Source organism: Epinephelus moara, chromosome 1, assembly GCF_006386435.1.
Source record: "Epinephelus moara isolate mb chromosome 1, YSFRI_EMoa_1.0, whole genome shotgun sequence".
In the NCBI taxonomy this organism is placed as follows: Eukaryota; Metazoa; Chordata; class Actinopteri; order Perciformes; family Serranidae; genus Epinephelus; species Epinephelus moara.
This window is the reverse complement of record NC_065506.1, coordinates 646381-669130: the sequence shown is the minus strand read 5'-3', so window position 1 is coordinate 669130 and position 22750 is coordinate 646381. Positions and strand designations below refer to the sequence as shown.

The 22750-nt window shown below is 41.8% G+C and overlaps 1 protein-coding gene across 1 annotated transcript in view; it reads left to right on the top strand.

The window, feature by feature from the left end:
* Positions 1-22750, top strand: part of cers3a (ceramide synthase 3a) — a 109240-nt gene that overhangs the window by 10846 nt on the left and 75644 nt on the right. The window contains 1 exon segment of the mRNA XM_050041304.1: positions 20230-20411. Coding sequence (XP_049897261.1) covers positions 20239-20411 — 173 coding nt within the window. The 5' untranslated portion in view covers positions 20230-20238.

The following is a 22750-nucleotide window of genomic DNA, read 5'->3' as shown; positions in this document are numbered from 1 at the left end:
AAATCTCAAACCTGGCTGATGATGCAGGCTGTGAAGGACCCCCTCGAAAATGAGATGATTCATCTCAAGGGGCTATCCTGAATAAATTAATTTCAAATAAATCTCAAATCTCAAACCTGGCTGATGATGCAGGCAACTGCCAGTGTCGTCATGCGTGACGTCACAGGGCCGTCACTGCCTCGGGTGAGGAAGCCGGAAGAACGGGAGTTATGGAGTCTGTTGCTGCATTGATAGAGGTTGAATACAGTCGAAAAAGTGTGGCTTTGTTGGCGTTGTGGTGAAATGGGATGCCAATGATGGTCCAGTCTCTGATATTGGGCTCAGTTTGAGGACGCGGAGACTGCCGACTTGCAGATGAGGGCGCACCACGGGTGCGTGGTGAAGAGCCGGGAGCTGGAAGCCTAGGCGATGGGGTCAGCTGCCGATGAGGAGAGGGTTGGAGCTGGCTCCTAAGCCCGTGCCCGCGGTGTCTGGTCCTCGCTAGTCTGAGTGGGTGGAAGTTCGCTGCAAAGATCAGCCTCTCATTGGGCGGAACGAGCCACCCGCTGAAGTCCCGCCCCACCACCTCCGGTTGCAGTTTTCAACACGTCCTTTACTAACTTTTGAGGTGTTTGATCTTGCGGGGACGTAGCCATTTTTCTGCCATGGTTCGCGTCCTGTAGGCGATATTTTTGTGGGCGTGTTACACCAAAACCTGTTTTCCCCCGGCAATATTTTTGCAAGCGCACCGTTGCTGTGGCACCGCCAAGAACGATTGTGATTGGTTGAAAGAAATACAAGCAGCCAGGGCGTTTTTTTCTCCAATCTTAAAGTGAGAGTTGGCCCAGCCAGATCTTTCTCTTCTTGAGAAAGGTCTGGTGAGCGAGACTAGGTCCTCGCTGAAGGAGGAGAGGAGGCCTGAGATCTGCGGACCTCCGCGGTCTGAGTCGGAGTCGGAAAGATCTCGTTGGCAGAGCTTGAATGGAGACGCCGGGACTGTGGTACGCTGACCACTGAACGCAAGCGACTACGCCGGCGTGTTTGGCCGCGGTCTGGTTGCTGCTTCGAGTCTGGTGGATCGGTGTCGAACAGATCGTCGAACGGATCGCTGTCTGAATCAGTCGGGTAGATCTGCAGTACCGGATCCATGTAAGGTAACGTTAGACAATCTTTACATTTTGTCTTTGTTTGAATGGAAGTTTTCTCTATGAAGCGTTTAGGCGAGACGCGCGGTTTGTCTGAGCTCAAGAAATCTTGAGACAAACAGGGTAGGATGGCTTGACCCGGCATAAGTAGGCTTGGCAGGTGATTAGAGGTGTGGTTGAGGCGTGGTTCTGCTCCCAAACCTAAGTTAACAGGTTAACTACATGTAATGAAAAAAAGTACGACACGAAATGACAATTACATTGGACACGGCAGTATTCCAGTCATTATTCGTGTAGCCCATCTGCATTCCAGCTCTGTCATGCCCAAATAGGATGTCATTTGATGGTACACCCTCTCTGCGTAAGTCCTCCTCCTCCTCCTCTTCCTCCTCGCAATAATGTACTCCATCTTTGTAGATCACGTTAAGCAAGAACATTTTAACATTTGTATAGGCAATCACATGAAGCATGTAAACCCTTAAGACACCGAACATAACAATTTGTTGACAACGTTTCTCTCGTGCACGCACGCTCTCTCTTTCTCTCTCGCATTCTCACTCTGTTTCTTTTCTTTTGACTTTTCTAAGATGACAGATGCTGAATATATACTTCCTATCTGATGCTGTGGCTGTTTGTGGTTGGCTGAGAGGAATGTGAACTCATTAGTTTGCAGCTGTGTTAATCAAATTAGGTTGGGTTTCCATTACACGTGTCAAACGTGCCAAACGGTGTCAATCCCCTTTGATCTGACATCAGATGTGACGGGACAGTCGATATAGAGATACATTTATGTACTGATTGCAGACAGTTGCATTGAATAGTGTTTTTTGTGGGTATTTATTGCATTGTTAATGTGCCAGACATTCTGGAAACCTGCCTGTGAGGTTTTGGTGACGTGTACGCACTGTCCGCCGGTCAGCCAAACTTCCACTACACTGGCTGCGCTCCGCCTGAGTTGACAGTAGACCTGGTTTCAGCTGGCGAGCTTTTAGCGCACCTTCAGCGAAGCCTTTTGGCATGAAAATGTCACTGTACCAAGCTGGATCTGTCGACACCTACCCCTGCTGTGCCGCCACACTCATCTCAGCACACACGCCAAACTATCAAACTGAGCGGGGGAGGTTCGCCACCCTGCGCCACCCTGCGCCGCACCGGGAAACTAGAGGCCTCAATCTTAAAATGTACCTGAGGCAGCCGAACTGCAGACAGTGAGTCTCCTCAGTAGAGGGAGGACAGAGAGCAGGATGAGTGACTGATACTGATGTCTGTGTACTTCATGCTTAGATAATGTTACTTTTTTCACTCAGTATTGTGATGTCAGAGATGCTGAGAGATAGTATTATTAGTTACTGTTAATGCCACTTATAATGCTTCTGTGCATTGATAACTCTACACACACACACAGATGCTGAAAATGTGGCCCACTGACATTTTATAGTTTTAAAATCCAGCCCAGTTGAATCTGTAATTGAATAGGTGTATGCTATAAAGACCTTAAGCCTGTGCGTCTTCTGAAATTTCTACTCCTTTATCACTCTCCAAGGATGCCCTCAGGTGTTGTGTAGATGGAACAGTCAGGGCCAAGTACACATTTACACTTAGAGAGCATCTTTTTGGTATCAGCTTCAGTTGTCACTGAAGTTCATCAGGGGATTTATAAGTTTCAAATTTTGAAATGTGTTCTGTGACATAATTCCTGATTTGTAAATACCAAAAAAAATGGGATGGCTGCAGTGAAAATGAGTTTGTTTTTGACAAGCCGCCAATATTATTACTTCCATTAATGTTGTTGTAGGCTACTGTCATTACCGTCTGTCCTGCATCTGTCTCTGTCTATGTCTCTCTCTCTCTGTCTCTCTGTCTGTCTCATTGTGTCATACGGATTACTGTTAATTTATTATGTTGATCTGTTCTGTATGACATCTATTGCACATCTGTCCGTCCTGGAAGAGGGATCCCTCCTCAGTTGCTCTTCCTGAGGTTTCTACCGTTAACTGCACCAATGCATACTGAGTATCAGGATCCACAGTTTCTCCATATCTTCATGCTGATGTCTGACATCCTGTTATTTAAAAAGCTAAGTTTTTTGGTCCGGCAGGTTGTAAAAACTTAATTATGGGTTCTTTACTATGCTGACAGTGCACCCAAACAAAAAGTAGCTTTTAGGTATTTTCTGTTCTTTGCTAGCCAATTTAAAGGACAAGGAGGCACCTTCATGCAATACAAAGTCAATGAAGAGTGATGAATTGTTTTCCCATCAGATGGACTTGACTTGACTTAAGCCCTTTGCTCCTTTAGGGAGCATAGGCCATTGACAAATGTCTTCCATTACACTTGGTTATTGGCAGTTCACTCTAGATCTCCTGCGACATTTCTGTCTAGACACCTCTTCTCCAGCTGTTCTTGGGACGACCTCTTTTCCTAGTTCCTCTTGGATTCCATTTCAGGGCTTGTCCAGTGATGCTTGTGGCAGGTTTCTGAGGGTGTGTCCAATCCAACTCATGTTTCTTAGAATCTGTGATTCAGTGGGATCCTGGTTTGTTCTTTTCGACAGGTTTACATTACTTACTTCGTCTCCCCCCCAAGATTTTAAATATTCTCCTAAGGCAGGTGTTCATGAATGCAGCCTGTTTGTTGTGTGTTTTGTTGGCCTCCATGCCTCTGACCTATATAGCAACAACTGCTTCACATTGAAATTAAAAATGTGTATTTTGGTGTTGATTGATATGTATTTTGAGCTCCAGATCTTCCTGAACATTTTAAATATCACCTTAGCCTTATTGAACTTGCTCTTTATGTCAGCCTCTGTCCTTTCGCTGGAGTCCCTTCCAGTGGGGGCGGGACTTAAATGTACTGTCTCTATTAGTAGACAGATTATGAGTAGGCAGATTATCTGTGTCTGTCTGAAGTGCTGTGTGAATATAGTGCCAGTTTCAGCAAATATGAAAAAGTTATTTTTACTTTTAATCTTTCACAAAAGTAACCAACTACAGCTTTAATGTCATTTGAAGCACTAAACAAGCATCTGCTAATGGACAAGTCAAAAACACTTTTCATTGTGCAATTGTATTTTATAGTGAGGTTTTCTTTGAGGTCATTCAGAGGATTCATTGTTCTTTGCTGGTACTTTATTTGAGTAGTTCAAAAAGTGCAAAAATCCAGAAGCACAATCTTCACTCCGTGCAGCACATTCATGTTAACGTGGTGATGGGAAACATTTAAGCAATGACACTGCAGGGACAGGCTTTGACATCAACATGTTAGCTGAGAGGACAGATCATGGCCCATAACACGCTCATGTTGCATCATAAAAACAAAATATAACCACTGGTCACAATCAAAGTCACATGTATTTGATGTTTTCTCATAATTAGTATTGTAGGTTTTTTAATGTGGCCTTAGAACACTAATGGGCCTTTTCCACTGACTGTTTTGGCTGCATTGAGTCAAGCTATGCTGCGCCGATTCGCATTTTCATTATCAGTTTAGATGCGCCGTGCCACACCAAGCTGTGCCAGAGGTGGACCTCCTCCTGAGTAGGTCCAAATGCCGGACCGCAGCCAACCCCCGATGACCTTGCTTCTCCCCCGCAAACAAGCCTGTGTGTTGCAAGACACTACTCACCTCTGGATCAGCCCAGTGGTTGTTAAGTCATCACCCAAAACAAGCTATAATCAGTTTAAAACACTCCTTCAAGTAGGGAGCCCTGTTGTAATGGAAATGCAAATCCCTGCTGCACTGTGCTGTTGGCCCAAACCAAACCAAGCCAAGCCAAGCCAAGCCAAGCCAGCCCATGACTCTAGAAAAATAAGGGTACAAGCTCCTCACCACCCCTTTTCTACCAAAATAAGTGTTTAAACACAGGTGAACCCATTAAAAATAGGCATTAGACTCCTTTTACATTGCCAGTGGAGCAGAACTGTGTACACAGCTCTGCAGCACACCAGTAGCCATCCATTGTTTATGGATGTTTTTTTAATTCTCTCCTTTGGCCAACATATCAACCACATCACTAAAGCAGCATTCCTTCATCTCAGAAACATTTCCGCCTTCGTTTATACCTCTCCTTTTCAGCTGCAGAGACTCTCATTCACGCATTCATCACTTCCAGACTGGACTACTGCAATCGTCTCCTGTATGATTCATCATCCAAAACACTCAAGAAACTACAGTATTTCCAGAATTCAGCTGCTTATCTTCTGACACACTCCTGTACCCATGACCTCATTACCCCCATCCTTCATAACCTCCAGTGGCTCCCTATCCCCCAGCGTATCCAATTCAAACTTCTCACCATTACCTATAAAGCCCTTCACAACCTGGCTTCCCCTACCTGTCTGAGCTCCTCAGCCGGCACACTCCCTCCCACACCCTCAGGTCTGCTGATGCCACCTTCCTGTCTCCAACCACTAGGACTAAACACCGCACCTGGGGGGTCAGGGCTTTCTCCATTGCTGCTCCCACCCTCTGGAACTTTCTCCCTAAAGATATCAAAGACACCCCCTCACTCTCCACCCTCAAGAAATCCTTCAAAACACACCTCTTCAAAACTGCATAACCTCTAAAAAACTGTTCTTCTCCCTCTCTGCATTGTTTCCCTTTTTATGGATAATTTCATTTTTGTTTTGTTTTTTGTTTGTTTTGTATTCTTTTGTTTTGTTTTTCCAGAAAAGTGCTATATAACTCCAATGTATTATTATTATTATTATTATTATTATTATTAGTATTATTATTATTTGATGTTTTATGTTCAGCATCATGGACAGACTGGGAAGAGGTTAGTTATCAACAGAAAGCACCATGGAGGCCTATGAAAACTTTACAGTGGTTACTTCTTTTTAAACATCTTACTTATTCAGTCTCTCCTTCAAATTCACTGCAGTCTAATTTGGAACAATATTTGAGTGCTGCTTGGGCGGTGAAGGAAAGTATTTTGTGGTGGCATGTTCATCATCTATGCCGATCAGAGCCAATAAATACCCATGACTACTGCAGAGTCATTTGTCATTTTACTAACCTGTTTTCTGGTCAGCTGTGACGTCTAACGTGACACACCAGTAAAAAACAAAACAAAACAGAAAGGCATGGTCGTCTGCTGCAGAGCCGTGTACACAGCTTTAGTCTACTGGAAACGGAAAAAGAGTTTGCTGACTGTTTTTAGCGAGTTTTGGCGTATTTAAGAAATCCAAGTGCACATCCTAATTTTGGTGGAAAAGGGGTATGTGAGTCATAGTACTCCAAATGTGACTGCATATGCAGGATTATGAGCCAAAGACAAGATTTTTATACTTGCTAAATGAGAATGCAAGATACTACTTACTCACTTACTTACCAGAAGAAAAAAAAAACCCGTAATTCAATATTTATACAAAAATTACATTTACATTTGAAGTAAAACCAACAAGTGAAATTCCAGCCTTGCAACTTAAAGGGAAATTTCGGTTTATTTCAACCTGTCTCCTATCGTCCTAAATTTGTTTCAAGTGACTAGTGACATAAAAATAATAGTTAGCATGTTAGCCGTTAGCCTAGATACAGCCGGGGCGCATAGTAGCGTCAGACCTGTTAAAACGTAAGTGAACGGGCAACCTTCAAGTTAGTCCACTAAACAAGCTTTTTCTCCACAAAGACCGCCTCATATCGTTAGGATAAATGTCAAAGAACATATAGAAAACGACATGTAAACGTGTTGTCTTACCTTACCGGTGTGGTGCCATGTTTGTTTACCATTTAGCTCTGCTTTCCAAAGCGTGGCCTTATTTTCAAGGTCTGGATGTGACCGAGGACGAGACACCTCTAGTATCCAGCTGGGCTTTATCTAGAGCTCGCGAGATATATTTCGGCCGCGCTTTCTCTGACATTTATCCTAACGATATGAGGCGGTCTTTGTGGAAAAAAAGCTTGTTTAGTGGACTAACTTTGCACTTGAAGGTTGCCTGTTCACTTACGTTTTAACAGGTCTGACGCTACTATGCGCCCCGGCTGTATCTAGGCTAACGGCTAACATGCTAACTATTATTTTTATGTCACTCGTCACTTGAAACAAATTTAGGACAATAGGAGACAAGTTGAAATAAACCGAAATTTCCCTTTAACCTTATCCAACAGTATGTCATGGTTCACCTAATATGAGGATAATTGTCATAATTATGATTGTACTGATTTAAAATTTTACTTATTTGCACTGAGCTTGTTTGTGTCTGTCTTCTGTGTTGTATCTAATGTTGTCTGCAATGCTTTCTTAGTTATATTATTTTAATTTTTACAAGTTAATGTCAGTATTGAAGTAACTGTTCCATGCTGTCTGGTGATTGTGAGTTGCCTGTAAGCGGTGCTGACTTTTATTTACTGTGTACTTATACTTTATCTGTAGAACCCAGGAGAATTAGCTACAGTTATTGGAATCAAAACAGAAAAACGCTGAGCAATTGTATTAAGTCACAGAAGCTTTTGGGACAGAGCCCCCACAAGAAGGGACGTCACAACTGTATATGCACTAGGGTTGTGTGTCTTTCTCTGGGCAGCACAGTCCAATGGCCATCAGTAAGACCCAGTGAAAGTTTGTATGTGGGGCCCATGTGTGTAGTAAATAGGCTGAAAAATTGGATATCTCTACTGGAGACCACTTGGGTAAAACCATGTGGGCAGTTGGCATGGGGCCAATATTGAACCTGTGAACAATCCCATACAGTGCCATTTTTCATCCCATTTACTACCCACGTGAGAGGGTTCCTCCCAGCAGAATGCACATTGTCTCAAATATTAACTGCTTCTACTGTGATTGGTTGTGAGGCTGTAACCTAGGCTTTCTTTGTCGGTTTGCAGAGTATGTCCCTCTCTCTCTCTCTCTCTCAGTCTGTGTGTGAGAGCAGCTGTTAAAATAGGCAGGGTAATGAATGAGGGTGGGGATCACTGGGTCAATATTTGTTCAGGAAATAGACTTTTATGTACACTACAGTAACTGTAGCATCTCTGACTGCTATCTGCTTTCTGGAATATTAATTTACCTCCATCTCTGTTAAAAATAATTCATAGTTAAACGTTTGCACTTAAATTATTACATCTCAGTATGATGTAATAATTTCTTACTGTAGCTGCTGAGTTGGGGCCAGGCATTTTTAACAGGAAGAGGAACAAGATGCGAAAAGGAAGAGGGGGAAGACAAATGAGAAACACAGGAGGGTCAGTCTGCAGATCTTCGTGGACAATAACTACTTAAAACTTATAAAATTAAAAATATCTTAGAAATCAAGTGTCTGTAATTCAAAGAACACAATGTCTCAGAAGGCATTAACAGGGCTCCATCTCACAACCTTATACACCAAGGGCACATCATTATCCTGTTAGGCTCCCAGCTAAGTCAGAAACCACATGTTGGCTTCACATCTACAACTTACCTACCAGAGTAGCTCTGGACCTTGAACTAGATCAGATCAGATCAGGACACTTGGAACTTTGGTGCTTTCTGGTGAACCACCCTGTGTTTCTGCCAGCTTTGATCAGATGGATGGATGTGTCATTAACGGAGTGCGTTGGACAAAGCACAACACAAGTAAACAAATAAATGGCAAGATGGCTGATCACATTAATTACCTGCAAACTTTTGTTCTATTATTACAGGTATTTGCTTTTATCCAAAAACAAGCATGGAACAACCATTAATGAGACTACTGTACCATTTTTTTGATTTCTCACTTCTCACTGTCCCTTTTCCACCAAAATATTTGTTTTTAACATGGGTAAATTGCTAAAAATAGGCTATAGACTCCTTTCCCATAGCCAGTTGGGCAGAACTGTGTACATGGCTCTGCAGTGGCACCTTTAGCACCACAGATAGGATGGAAAACAGGTCAGTAAACAGTAGAAAGTAGCATGGAGGCCAGTAAAAACTTTATCATGGTTACTTGTTGCTATATATCAGTTACTTATTCAATCTCGCTTTCGAACTGCAGACTAATTTGGATCGATGTTAATATGAATTTGTCTCATTTGTCATGAATCATGTTTCTAATTTGCCTTGTTTTACATCATTTTAGTGTGGTGACTACCAAATGAACTCATAAGTGCAATTCCAATCACAAAGTTTCAATCACATAAACAAATAATGGTTCAATTCTGCTATATATGTCCATCAATGAGCATATGCTCAGTTAGCGCCCAAAATTTATGACAGTGGAATTTTTTGCCTATCTACTGCTTGCTCTGCCCAGCTGCTTCAAAGGATGGCTACTGCAGCAATAGGCTACTATTTTAATTTAGCTGCTAACATAAAGTACTCTTTGCTGCTAATTTAGCATTTTTGACATTTACAAAGCTCTCCAAATGCCTTTACATGCTCTCACAACACATACAAGAAACTAAATGTAAAGTTTTGGGGTTTTTTTAAAGATTATTTTTTGGGGCTTTTTCGCCTTTAATGGATAGGACAGAGTGAAATGTGGAGAAAGAGAGTGGGGGAATGACATGCAATAAATTTGTTGCAAACCCTTGAGTCGAACCCTTGACAGCTGCAGCAAGGCAACCTTTACATATGGGCTGCCAGCACTACCCACTACGCTACCAACAACCTTAAGTGTAAAATTTAAAAGCTATGGACTGACTACTTCACAACACACATGCCAACATACCTGGAGGTGAGAAATACAAGACTTTAATTATTTCTTCTTCCACTTCTTATTAGCAGGAGGGTGTCAGTCGTCATTGTAGGTTGTTATGTTGTAGTCTAGTTATGTAAGGTGGCTTGAGACCGTGTGAAATCAACCAATTGCGTGATTCTCACGGCGAATGCGTGAGAGTTGGCAGCTATGTGATGGAAGCTGCAGGTCATAGCTTGTACGACTGTTTTGTTATGCATTTTCAAAGATTTAAACTAGAAAGTTGCTGAACTGCCACCATCAGGATATTAGCCCAGAATTTTAGTTGAGAAAGTGTCACATAGGACTGGACCTATGTGCAAAGACTTGTTTATTTTTATCCAAGGAATGGCACATTTCATGGTAGCAATAAAAAAAAAAAGAAATCAAAATAATACATTTGACAATAACGAGGGACCTGCAGCAGAGCAGCCTGGGCCTTACTGAACTAAAAAGAATCTTTGAAGGGTGTTAATGTGCAGATTACACTGCCTCACAGAGAGGAACACACAGGGCTAAGTATGATATGGGTGATATGGGTATATGGGTGTATGATATGGTCCAGACATGGCAGCATTTATACTTCACTGAAAGCTGCTCATCCAGAACATACACCAGGTTTTCTCTGCTTCCCACTCTGAAGCAGTGCCATGCTGTGTATCTGCAACATTCTGGGTTTAATAAGCTCAGTCACTTTGGACAGCCAGATATCTTTATTGTCTTTGTGTTCCAAATCTTACTTACTTCTGTACTGGTGTGAGTTCACCCTCTGTCCTTGTTGATGCTTGTCTTTTTCTTTGTTTTCTTGTTTAGAACTAGAGTGTGCATTTCCTGAAGAAAATGTAGCGCTGCTGCAATTTTTAAAAATCTTTTGGCACCACCTACAGGCGAAATTTTTTTAACTGCTACAGATGTATTCAGGATCCCCATCTAAACAGCTTTGTTGTATTTAGTTACTATGCCCTCAGCAGGATTTGAACTCATAACCTTTGGATGGAAAAGATCTAAAACCAGTTGACTACTCTGATACACCACTAACTTACCATTACCATGAAAAGATGAGTTTTTTTTAAAACTGCATATCAATATAAATACTAAATGATTTATGATTATACAGTACGAGAGTCACATTGGATGATGGTACATGATACACCACACCTGAACTCACACACCTTAATATGGCGGACTGCTGTGAGCTGTAATCAAACACACCACCTTGCTATCTAACAGGAAAAGCTGACCATTACCAAGGCTTAAACACAGCACCAGCTGGAAAGTCCCTGAAAAGCAGAGCACAAATTCACATTTTATTGCTGTTGCTTATGAAGCAGAGCTGGTCGTCCACTAATCGGAGGATCGGGAGTTTGATCCCCGGCTCCTCCGGTTTGCATGTTGAAATATCCTTTGGCAAGATACTGAACCCCAAATTGCTTCTGATGGCTGCTCCATCATTGTATGAGTGTGTTTAAGCTGAGTAGCAGTTGGCACCTTCAATGCTAGCCTCGGCCACCAGTGTGTGAATGTGCGTATGAATGGCTGAATGTGACATGTAGTGTTAAAAGTGCTTTGTGTGGTTAAAAGTCTAGAAAGGCTCTATACAAGTGCAGGGCCAAAGCTCTGGTACTAACCATAGCTGCTGCGCAGGACGCATATTTTGAGGACCAAGAAGAAAAAGAAGGGAGTGAAGAAAGATGCAAAAAGCAGGAGGGAGAAGACAAATCAGAAATACAGGAGGGGCTGTTTACAGAACTGCCCACACCATAACTATTTAAATTTAATTCTTAAATTAAAAATTCTGCATCACTAACCCATACAGCACAGCACCTGAGTAGATATAAAACACTGGTGTTGTATCACCTGGGTCTCAAACTCACAATCTTAGACACCAAAGGCAAGTTTTGATTTTGTTAAGCTACCTGCCAAGTGAGAAGCCGCAGATTTGCTTTACACTATGACTGAGGCAATCACCAGGGTTGCAGTAAAGACAGATTTTAAACTAATGTCAAAAATTTAGTTTACAAGACAAAATTCTTAGAATTTTTGCACATCATCTAGACATCATAGAGAATGTATGTTTTGTTATATTTACAAAGATTGATTGCTCCATAATTGCCAAACTGATGTTTGAAGATGATCTTGTTTCCATTGACTGTATTAGTGTGCATGAGGATATTCTCAAAAATTTATTTTTGAGATATAGTTTTGAAATTCACCACACTGATTTTACCCATGCCAATCAACATTTGGTCTTTTCTTTTTTTTATGAATGTAGGAGAATTATTTATTTAATTTGCAGTAGCTGTTCACAGTATTGTTTACATGTGATGCACTGTGGGCTCAGTTTTTAGTATTTCAAAAATCCATCTGGATGGTTTGTGAGGGACAGTCTGAAGATGCTGTGTAGCAAGTTTGGTGTCAATTAAAGGAAAGATGTGGGAGGAGACTTAGGGGGTTTAATTAATTTTAAAGTTTTTGAGAAAAACAGGGTGACCGACTTCATAATTCCTGCAGCTCAAACCATAGGGAGATTCTCCTTAGCCTGGGCTACATTTTGGTCTAAGTCACAAAGTTGTAGCACATAAGACTGATTTGCTATGAATTTTCAAAATTTTAGACTTAATTTAAAAAACAATTCATGTATTGGAATGAAGCTGGAAGGAAAACATTTGACCATCATTCCCATAGACTACCATTATAAATTTTCACACTTGAAAAAAATTATATAAAATTACCAAAATATGTTAGAATAAAGACAAAGTAATAGCACAAATGTCTTAAAAAAAATACATAAAATTTGAAATGGAAATTCTGAGATTAAAAGTACGGAGTAGATAGATGCCCAAAAAATGGTGAAATAATAATAAAGAACTAGAAATTGCAATGCCTGCAAAAAATGCTGGAATTGCAAAAATATGAAATTAAATACTTAAAAAATCCTCAAGCTCAAATGCACTGCAATCTGTAGCAGAAATCTGGAGGAGAAACATTGACTTTGCAAGGTGTGTTGATACTGAGCAGCAAACTATTATAAGATGAGTTCAACATTGCAGTAACAATTGCTGCTTCTGTATAACTTTTGTCTTTCTTGGTGATTTATCAGGATGTGGTAGAAAACTCAACACTCCCAGTTGGGAAATTGAGGCCCTGGTCATGGGATCAATCTTCCAGTCTGCCTCTCTGCATCCATGCAGAATTTAAATCCACTGCACTACTGAAATAGTAAATGCTGCAGTGGCAGTAATTTCACAAAATCTACGCCTCCAAAAGCTGTGACTGAGAGCCATGATTGTTGTGCTGGACCACATCAGCATCACATATACCCTTTTACTGTTAGTAAACAGTATGACATTTTTTGGTGGTCGGGGCTTAGCTGGAGGCAAAACAATCCTCCACAGACATTAACTAGTATTAGCTAGCGCGTTCTCTTGGCTTGTTGGGAGCACACTCTCGCACAAACTAGACTGTTCATAAATTTGGAGCGCTGTTGGAATGTACCGATCAATTATCAAGAGCACCACACTCTCAGAGTGGCAGAATGCTCTCTCGCCACTGTCTGGGGAGATGGAGCAGTAGAGCGCCAAGTGGAGTGAATGTGTGATTAACTTAACCACTCATTAATTCATATAGAAATATAAAGCTCTGTCACTTCGATCAACAGGGCTCTCATTTTAGTGTGGAGCGTCAGACTGAATTTATGAACGCACCATGTCGGGCCACTCGGTGGGACCGCGAGTGTTACTTGAAAAAGTAAACACTGACTAACGGGACCTGACTGGTTGACCTGTACACTCTCACTCAGTGGATGGATAACTTGACAGCATTGTTGAAGGTGGGATGGCCAGCTTTGTGGTTGATTACTATGCCAATCTTACAAAGGAGGATGACCCTGAAACAGTTTCCTCCTATCGATGTTAATATTAGCTGATGCACAAAAAAATTTGTGTTACAGAGAGATCCAATATTCCTGTTAATACCTCCCCAAGTTCTGATTAAGTGGACATGATAACTCTTAATATACGTAACATTATTCATCCCTACAACAGTAAATACTTTTCCCCTGACCTGATATGAAGTGTGTGCTGCACATGGGAGCATTTTTGATGATCACCTCCATCCAGTCCTTATGTCTTATTGCATTTAACCATAATTGACTTTGTTTTTGTTGATGGGCATAGGCGGTTGGTATGCAACAAATTTTAAGTTTTGAGCCACGACTCCTTTAATTCTGGCTCCTAATAACACAACAAGACATTTTAAGACTCCTATGTAGCCTACAGACCTGTGGTGGCGAGTCATGTTTTGCCTCCAGCAAACAAACTGATATATTGTGACATCGGCCCCAGAAGGGTCTATAGGATAAATGTATAGGATGAAGAAAAATGAAAACGTTATTTAATTTAGTTTCTTGATCACAAGTAATATTGAGGAGGTTACATCTCAGGGGTCTTTCTTATGACAAAGTAATTAGACAAAACTCATTCAAAACACATTTTTACCTCCTATTCATCTGGGGCCGTATTCACAAACGTCTGAGAATACTCTCAGAGAGCTCCTAACTTAGCCTTAATTTTTTTTAGTAAGGAGTCCTAGCTTAGGAGTGATTTAGGAAAGTTCTCAGAGCAACTGTGAGCAAAGAAGGGACAGAAACTTTTATGTTAGTGAGAGGTGTGGTTGACCCCGTTGCTAGGTATGACACATACTTTCAACAGATGTAATTGGTTGTCACAGACACGCCCTCCTATGAGCCTGCAAGGTGTGTGGACACCCAGTGGAAATGAAATGAACTACATCACAATATGAGACTAAAAGTGTTGTCGTTGTGTGTATGATCACTCTTCTCATGGAAAGTTGAGACATTCAAAAGTCATCACTGTTGCACTGTTATATTTTTCCAGTTTTACAAATATGTTAGTGTTGTGATCATTTTTTAAATTCTAAGAAAACATCACAGTTCAAGAATTTTCTTAGAATTTCGTCACTAGAGCAACTCTTGTGCTAGGAAGCTTAGTGAATACGGCCCCTGGTTTAGAATATTCTCAAACAAGAAATTTATTTATAGTGTAAATGTCTCTTGTCCAAGTCACTTTCACCCAGGCAACAGCTGGTGTGGTTCAGGGGTAGAGCAGGTTGTCCACTAGTCAGGAGATCGACAGTTCAATCCCTGGTTTCTCCAGTCACCATGTCAAAGTATCCTTGGGCAAGATGCTCCCAATGGCTGTGTGTGTGAATGGTTACTAAGTAGCAGGTGGCACCTTGTATAGTAGCTTCGGCCACACGTGTGTGAATGTGTGAATGGGTTAATATGTGTACGTAGTGTAAAAGTACATTGAGTGGAAGACTAGAAAGGCACTATACAAATGCAGTCCATTTATCATTCTGTGTAAGGGTGGCACTAAGGGGCCAAGAAATCCCATCACCAATCCAAGCAGCTAAGGCCAACAAAACTTGGAAAAAACAGTGTTTGCTGTCCAATAAAATGTGGAAGGTACCTGTGCTGCAGAAGGAAGATGAAACGAAAATCTTTGTTTACTCAGGTGGCAGAGGATACATTTGAAAGGTGTGTGGGGAAGAAAAGGTTCATTGTCGATAAGGATGTGTTTTATGTAGTTAATGATGACCACATACACCCTGCTAGTTGTAGATCACTTGTCATGCACTTTGCACACACAATCCCTAGGGCTTGACACCTTGGCTGACACAAAACATTTCTTCGCATCAGTCCAAACTTTTGTTGGCCCTTCATGTACACAGACATTTAAAAATATTGCACAACATGCCCCACACGTCAGGAAACATGCAATACCCCCAAGTTTGACCAAGCTTTTCTGAAGCCACGCCCTGTCATCTCCACTCCATTCCACAGCATTGGCATGGATATTGTGGGCCTGCTGGTGAGAAGCAGTGGTGGTCACCAATACATCATCCATACTGGTAACCTCCAAGTGTCATTGTCTCATCATCTTTTATTCCACATTATTTGTACCTTATTATTAGCTAGTATTTGTGTTTTGCATCTTACTGTTATATATATATATTTTTTAATAAAGTATATAAAATAAAAAAAATGAATAAATAAGTTTTATGTTTAGTATTACATTTGCCTTATATTGTTTTTATATTTTCCATATAGCTTTTTCAGCTATATTATTTTTGTCCTTGTATATTGCACACTTCGTATCTGCACGGCTCTAAATTTGTATTGCAACTCGTTTGTATTGTATTGCAGCAATTTCTAGTTCTATCTAATTTTATCTAATCTTAGTTATGTGTGACTATGTGTGACTTAACCCCCCTACTATTCTGTGAGCTTTGGTACAACTATTGTCCGGAGTGGGGATACGAGACAAGATCCTGACAGACCAGGGATCTACCTTCACCTACAGGTTGATGCAGCTGGGTCCTCAACTGGGTATCTCAACAATCAAGGCCACACTATACCACCCACAGACTGATGGTCTTGTTGAAAGATTCAACCAAATGCTAAAGAAGATGCTCCTGAAATCTAACACTGGCAAGGACTGGAACTGCTGGCTGCCATATTTGCTCTTTGCCTGCAGAGAAGTTCCCCATGGCTCAACAGGTTTTTCCCACATTTGAGCTGCTATGGGCTGGGATGTACAAGGGCCGTGGAATCAAAGGCTGATGAATGATTAGTCTGCAATTTGAATCTCTAATCACCAGTCCCACAAAAGCAGACAACCAGCATGTGCTGTAACCACTACAGTACAGAGTGATCATGTTGATGAGAGAGATCAAAACTATGGAAACAGGTGAAACATGAAAAATTACTTGGAAACAGTGATAATTCAGACCAATCTCCTCATCCGACTCCAGGTAAACACACCAGCCTTCTGTCCCCTACCACGAGTCCTGCCTCAGCATCTCTGGTTTCTGTTTTTCTGTGGCTGCGTTGTGTTGTGAAGGCTGAGGAATGAAGGAATGAGGTGAGAATTTTTGGTCATGGACAGATGGATGGAAAAGTGCAATTATGGATGGTGTCAGTTGAAGGCAAGAACATGGGAGGGAAGTGGCAGAGATGGGACAGTCAGTGGGGGAGCCTTCTCCTTGTAACCTCTGATTCAGAGTCCCCCCAAAACCGTGTTTGGTTTGTGAGGTATGCTGTAGAAGACCAGCGGCTAAGAATTTCAAGGGTGTGGTCTAGGATTTCCTGCCTATAAGCTGTCCAGGCATGAATGGGTTTGAAGAAGGGGATTAACGTGAGGGAGGAGGTTGTCCTTTTACACTAGTCTGGGATGGGCGCATGAAGGTTGAGGAGGAGAGGATAGACAACAATCTGTGAAAGAATAGTAATAAAGATCTGGATAACAGTAGTGTAAATTCTGTCAGTATTCACACTTATTAAAGAATGCCATAGTTGCATTTAATGATGATATGTGATAAAGTGAATAAAATAAGATGAAAAAGGGAAGAAGAGAGAGACAGTAAAATACAAGAGTATCTGCCTGCAGAACATCCTGCAGAATTTGCATTAACTGGGACCACCCAAGGTGGCAAATTCTAGTTTGGAATTTTGAAAAAAATCTGTCTCTAGATGATATTTCACCATGACAACCCTTCCCAAATGGTAACTTACAGTAGTCAGAGGTATCAACCTTCAATTACATCAACCATTGATCCAAAGAATGAAAAAATATTGGTCACTTTATTTGAATAGACCATAATGACAAAAACAAATAAGTTTAACCTCCTTCATTCGCTTGTTTAAACAATAACCATCATCACAGACATCATACTGTCACACTAAATATCAATTCTCAAGTATTTGCATTTTGTTTATTCATCATCATTGTCATTATTATCATTTTAGTTCGCCAGTTTCAGAACAACTTCTACATAAAGGTTTGTAGCTTCTACATTTTTATGCACTTTGGTTTGCTGGTAATGCTTAGCAGTCTGGAAGCATCCATCCATCCATCCATCCATCCATCCATCCATTCATCCATCCATCCATCCATCCATCCATCCATCCATCCATCCATCCATTTTCAGTGGGTTATCCTGGGTTGTGGGGGCAACAGGCTGAGCAAAGCACTCAGCAATTGCTGTCCAGCTCCTCGTGGGGGATTTCCTAGTGCTCCCAGGCCAGACAAGATATATATTCCCTCCAGCATGTTCTGACTCTGCCCTGGCCTCATACCAGTTGGATGTGCCTAGAACACCTCTAACCAGCCAAGAGGGCATCTTTATCAGATACCTGGAGCTGCAAGTCTGGAATCTTGCAGGTCATCATTTCCAGAAGGGCCACTGGTGCTGGGGGTCCTTGCATCAGCATACCTGTAGAATAAGTGAAAGATATTTCTCATCGATTTCAGTGAGGAGCCAAATTGTCAAGAAATTTAAACTATTTTATTAGAGCAAGATGATGAACATTTATTTATTGTATTTATTATAAGCATACCTTTGTCATCAGATGTCATGCTGAACCACAACGGCATCTCTTTGCATTCTTGATGGATGTTTCCCAGTGCGCATCAAACACCTTTATCTGCTGACTGTTTTCTAGGTTAAGCACAAAACCAGCAATCTCTCCAAAAGTCTTATTATCCCCTTTCAGTTTCTGAATAAAGCTCATTTCATCAATGATGCATGCAAAGTGTTCTCTCTTATCTTCAACTGCTGATGCTGATTTCTCTGCAAAGCAATGATCATATGTCCAAAGAGATCTCTAATTGTAGTCACATCATGGAACTTGGCTGTTTGTGACTGTTTCTCTAATAGAGATATGCTTCCCCTCCAGTCTGGTGAGCTTACAACATTTCACTTGCTATGCCTGGTGACGCAGCAATTTCTGTGGAAATTACTGATGACATCATCCTAATCTGGACCATATAAAATTGTTTTTTAACCTATCTTGATATAAAGTAAAATTAAGAGAAATCCCTGCTATTTTAACCAAGGGTCTACAGAGAAGTCTTAAACAATAATTTTAGTATTTGAACCTGGTTGTGTAGTAATTCAGTTAGGACCACTTTTGTCAAACAAACTTTAGCAGGGCGCCCTGAATGAGATTTGCCTATTGGTTGCACAAAAACGAATGATGTGATCTATCTGATGACTCCTTTCAGTCAATCAGCTGATCCATCAGTTAATTGGGGTGCTTGAGATCAACTGATGAAGCTGGGATTTGAGCTGAGGTTAATATTGTGTCCTGCTTGAACTAACACTATGCTCAATTTGATTACATTTCCCATAGATTTTTCTCCATCCTATTCATTCCTTACATTCCATCTTTGGTTTTAGTTTAACAGGTTAGCCTGGTGCTAACAGAACCATGTCCAGCAGCCTTAGGTTTTAAGAGGCTCCTGAAAGGTTGGGGCTGATGTAGTCCAGCACAACCCGCAACAATCATGGCTCTCAATCACAGCATTTGAGGGCAGATATTTTGTTAATACAGCATTTACTATTATTTGCTAAATATGTTGCAGTGGATTTAAATTACACAAGTATACTAAATGACAGTGTGAACAGTAACTCTGCCTGACAGATGGGAGATTCAGGATCAATTCCCTAATTGAGCGAGTTTACTTTTCTACCAGATCCTGACAATTCCCCAAGGAAGACAAAAGTTGTACAAAAGCAGCAGCTGTTATTGCATAACAAAATGAAAAATGCATCTTACACTGTGCTGCTCAGTGTCCACAAACCTTGCAAGGTCAATGCTTCAACTCCAGATTGTTGCAGTGCTGTGTATTTGGGCTTCAGGATTTTTCAAGCAGTTCATTTCGTATTTCTGCATTTCTAGCAATGATTTGAAACACATTTCAGCTGTCAGCATTAACACTGTATTTTCTGCAGGAAAGGCATTTTCTAGTTTCTAGTTTTATTTTTTTAAAATAATAATTATACTATGAATGCCTTGTCAGCATTCACACTATTAACAATAGTGTACATGTTGTGTCAGCATTCACACTGATAATAATGTGAATGCTATGTTAATGAATGCTGTGTCAGCATTCACACTAATAGAGAACAAAGAGAACAATAGTGTGAGAGCTGTTGACAGCTATCACACTAACGAACTGCACTTATTTATTTTTTTTAAAGATATTTTTGGGCATTTTTAGCCTTTAATGTATAGGACAGACAAGTGTGAAAGGGGGAGAGAGAGAGAGGGAGTGACATGCAGCAAAGGGCCACAGGCCGGAGTCGAACCCGGGCCGCTGCGGCAACAGCCTTGCACATGGGGCGCCTGCTCTACCACTAAGCCACCGACGCCCCAACAAACTGCACTTATTTGTGGTGCAAATAAGTTCATATTTCCTATGAGACCAGGCTCCATGGCAATATTGAAAGGAACTTCCAAATGGAAATTGACCTTGCTGAACGGCTGATTCCTTGGAATCTTTAGATCCATTCACCACCTATTAGCGACACAGTAAAGCATGTACCATATATTGATATTACTATATATCCTAACTTCTTGTGTTTGTGTGACTTAATGACCCTGTTAGGGTGGAGGGATGTTTGACGCGCTGCATGAGTGGTTTTGGTGGGACAGAATCTGGCTGCCTGTGAACCTGACGTGGGCTGACCTTGAAGACAGGGAGGGCCGGGTCTATGCCAAAGCCTCACATCTCTATGTCACTGTCCCCTACGCAATTGTCTTCCTACTTATCCGATACCTGTTTGAAAGGTAAGATCCACATTATGCTCCTGATCTCCCATTTAGTTATACTGTACCAACAGCACATGACTCTCTTTTGAAGCATTAGACAGTCCAGTGATATTGAAACTATCAAGTATTGTGTGTGTATCAAAGCCAAGAATATCTTATTCCTCAGTGTCCATTGTTGTCCAAAAACTATTAAAAACACATCAATTAGCCACATTGCTGCATCTTCATGACATCAAAATGGCGCCACGGAAGGCTGCCTCTGTGTTTTGGTGCGCATTGTTTTGCCTTGTTTTGTTTGTAAACCCTGTTTTTTTTTGCGTCAGTTCCCGAATCTCTTTCACCAGAGATGAGCTTATGAACATCAGGGGAACTACTCCAGCTGATTTTTAAAAAAAAAAATTCCCACTTTTCTTGAGCCTTCGGTGGATTTACTGGGCTTTTTGGCCAAAGGTGCCCTTACCTTTGCTCGTGCAGTGAAACACCGGAGTAGGGGGAAACGTGCCAGTGCGCTTGTGCGTCTCCGCCAACGCGGACACGGTACACCGCTGCCAGGTATATTTCTCTCCAGCGTGCGTTCGCTGGCCAACAACCTGGATGAACTTCAGCTACTGATAGTGAAAAACAGGGACTTTTCTACATCTGCAGTTTTGTGCTGTGTACGTGGCTGTGTAGATCGATACTGGACTCTGCACTGCAGCTGGCAGGCTTCCCACTCTTCAGAGCGGATCGTGACACAGAACTTTCCGGTAAAACTAAAGGTGGAGGTATCTGTTTTTACACTAACAGTGGCTGGTGTAATGACGTGACAGTGATCCAACAGCACTGCTCTCCTGATCAGGAATCTTTCTTAATAATAATAATAATCATAATAATAATAATAATAATACATTTTATTTATATAGTGCTTTTACAGCTCTCAAAGACGCTTTACATTTAAACAAAGAAAAGAAGTACATACATATAAGTGCGAAGAGATAAACAGAAGACAAGGACGATAAACAACAACAAGGTGCAAAAACATAGAGCAAAACATAGAAAAAAGAAAAAAAAGGGGGGGTACATGAGAAACAGAGAACGAAAAGCTAATGTTTAAAGGTTAAAAGCAGATTTGAAAAGGTGGGTTTTAAGGAGTGATATGAAGGTGGATGGATTTGGATAGTCACGGATGTGTATAGGGAGGGTGTTCCAGAGGGAGTGGGCGGCTATGGAGAAGGCTCTGTTGCCCCAGGTTCGGTGCTTGGTCCTGTGTGGAGGCGAGAGGAGATTTTTGTCGGATGATCGAAGGTTGCGGGAGGGAGTGTGGTGGCGGAGCATGTCTGTGAGGTAGGAGGGGGCCTGGCTGTGGAGGGCTTTGTGGGTGAGGAGGAGGATCTTGAAGCTGATTCTGTACAGGACAGGGAGCCAGTGTAGGTTTTGCAGGACAGGGGTTATATGTTCACGGGAGCGGGTGTTGGTGAGGAGGCGGGCAGCAGAGTTCTGGATGTACTGGAGTTTGTTGAGGACTTTGGATGATGAGCCATAGCGGACACTGTTGCAGTAGTCGAGCCTTGAGGTGATGAAAGCATGGATGAGAGTTTCAGCGGCAGAGAAGGAGAGTAATGGACGGAGACGGGCAATATTTCTGAGGTGAAAGAAGGCAGTTTGGGCGAGGCGGCTGATGTGATGTTCAAATGAGAGGTTATTGTCGAAGATGATACCAAGGTTGCGGATGAATGGGGAGGGAGAGAGGGTGGTGTTGTCGATGCTGAGGGTGAAGTTTTGTGTTGATGTAGAGAGGGATTTTGGGCCGAGTATTATTTCAGATTTGTCACAGTTCAGTTTGAGGAAGTTGGTTTTCAGCTATAATTGGAGTTCAGTCAGACAGTTGGTGAGGGTAGAGCGGGTGGCCGGGGTGATGGATTTTATGGAGATGTAGATTTGGATGTCGTCAGCGTAGCAGTGGAAATGGAGACCATGACGACAAATGATAGAACCAAGGGGGGAGTAAGTAGATGATGAAGAGGAGAGGACCAAGCACCGAGCCCTGAGGGACACCTTGAAGCAGGGGGATGGTGGAGGAGATGCAGTTGTTGACATGGATGAACTGATGTCTGTCGGTGAGGTATGATTTGAGCCAGGAGAGAGCAGAGCCAGTGATGTTGAGGGAAGTTTGTAGGCGGGATAGCAGAGTGGTGTGGTTGATGGTGTCAAAGGCAGCAGTGAGGTCAAGGAGGATGAGTATGCTGAGGTGGCCAGAGTCGGCAGAGAGGAGGAGGTCATTAGTGATTTTGAGGAGAACGGTTTCGGTACTGTGTTGAGGGCGGAATCTGAATTGAAATGGTTCATATAGTTCATGAGAGTGGAGGTGGGTCTTGATT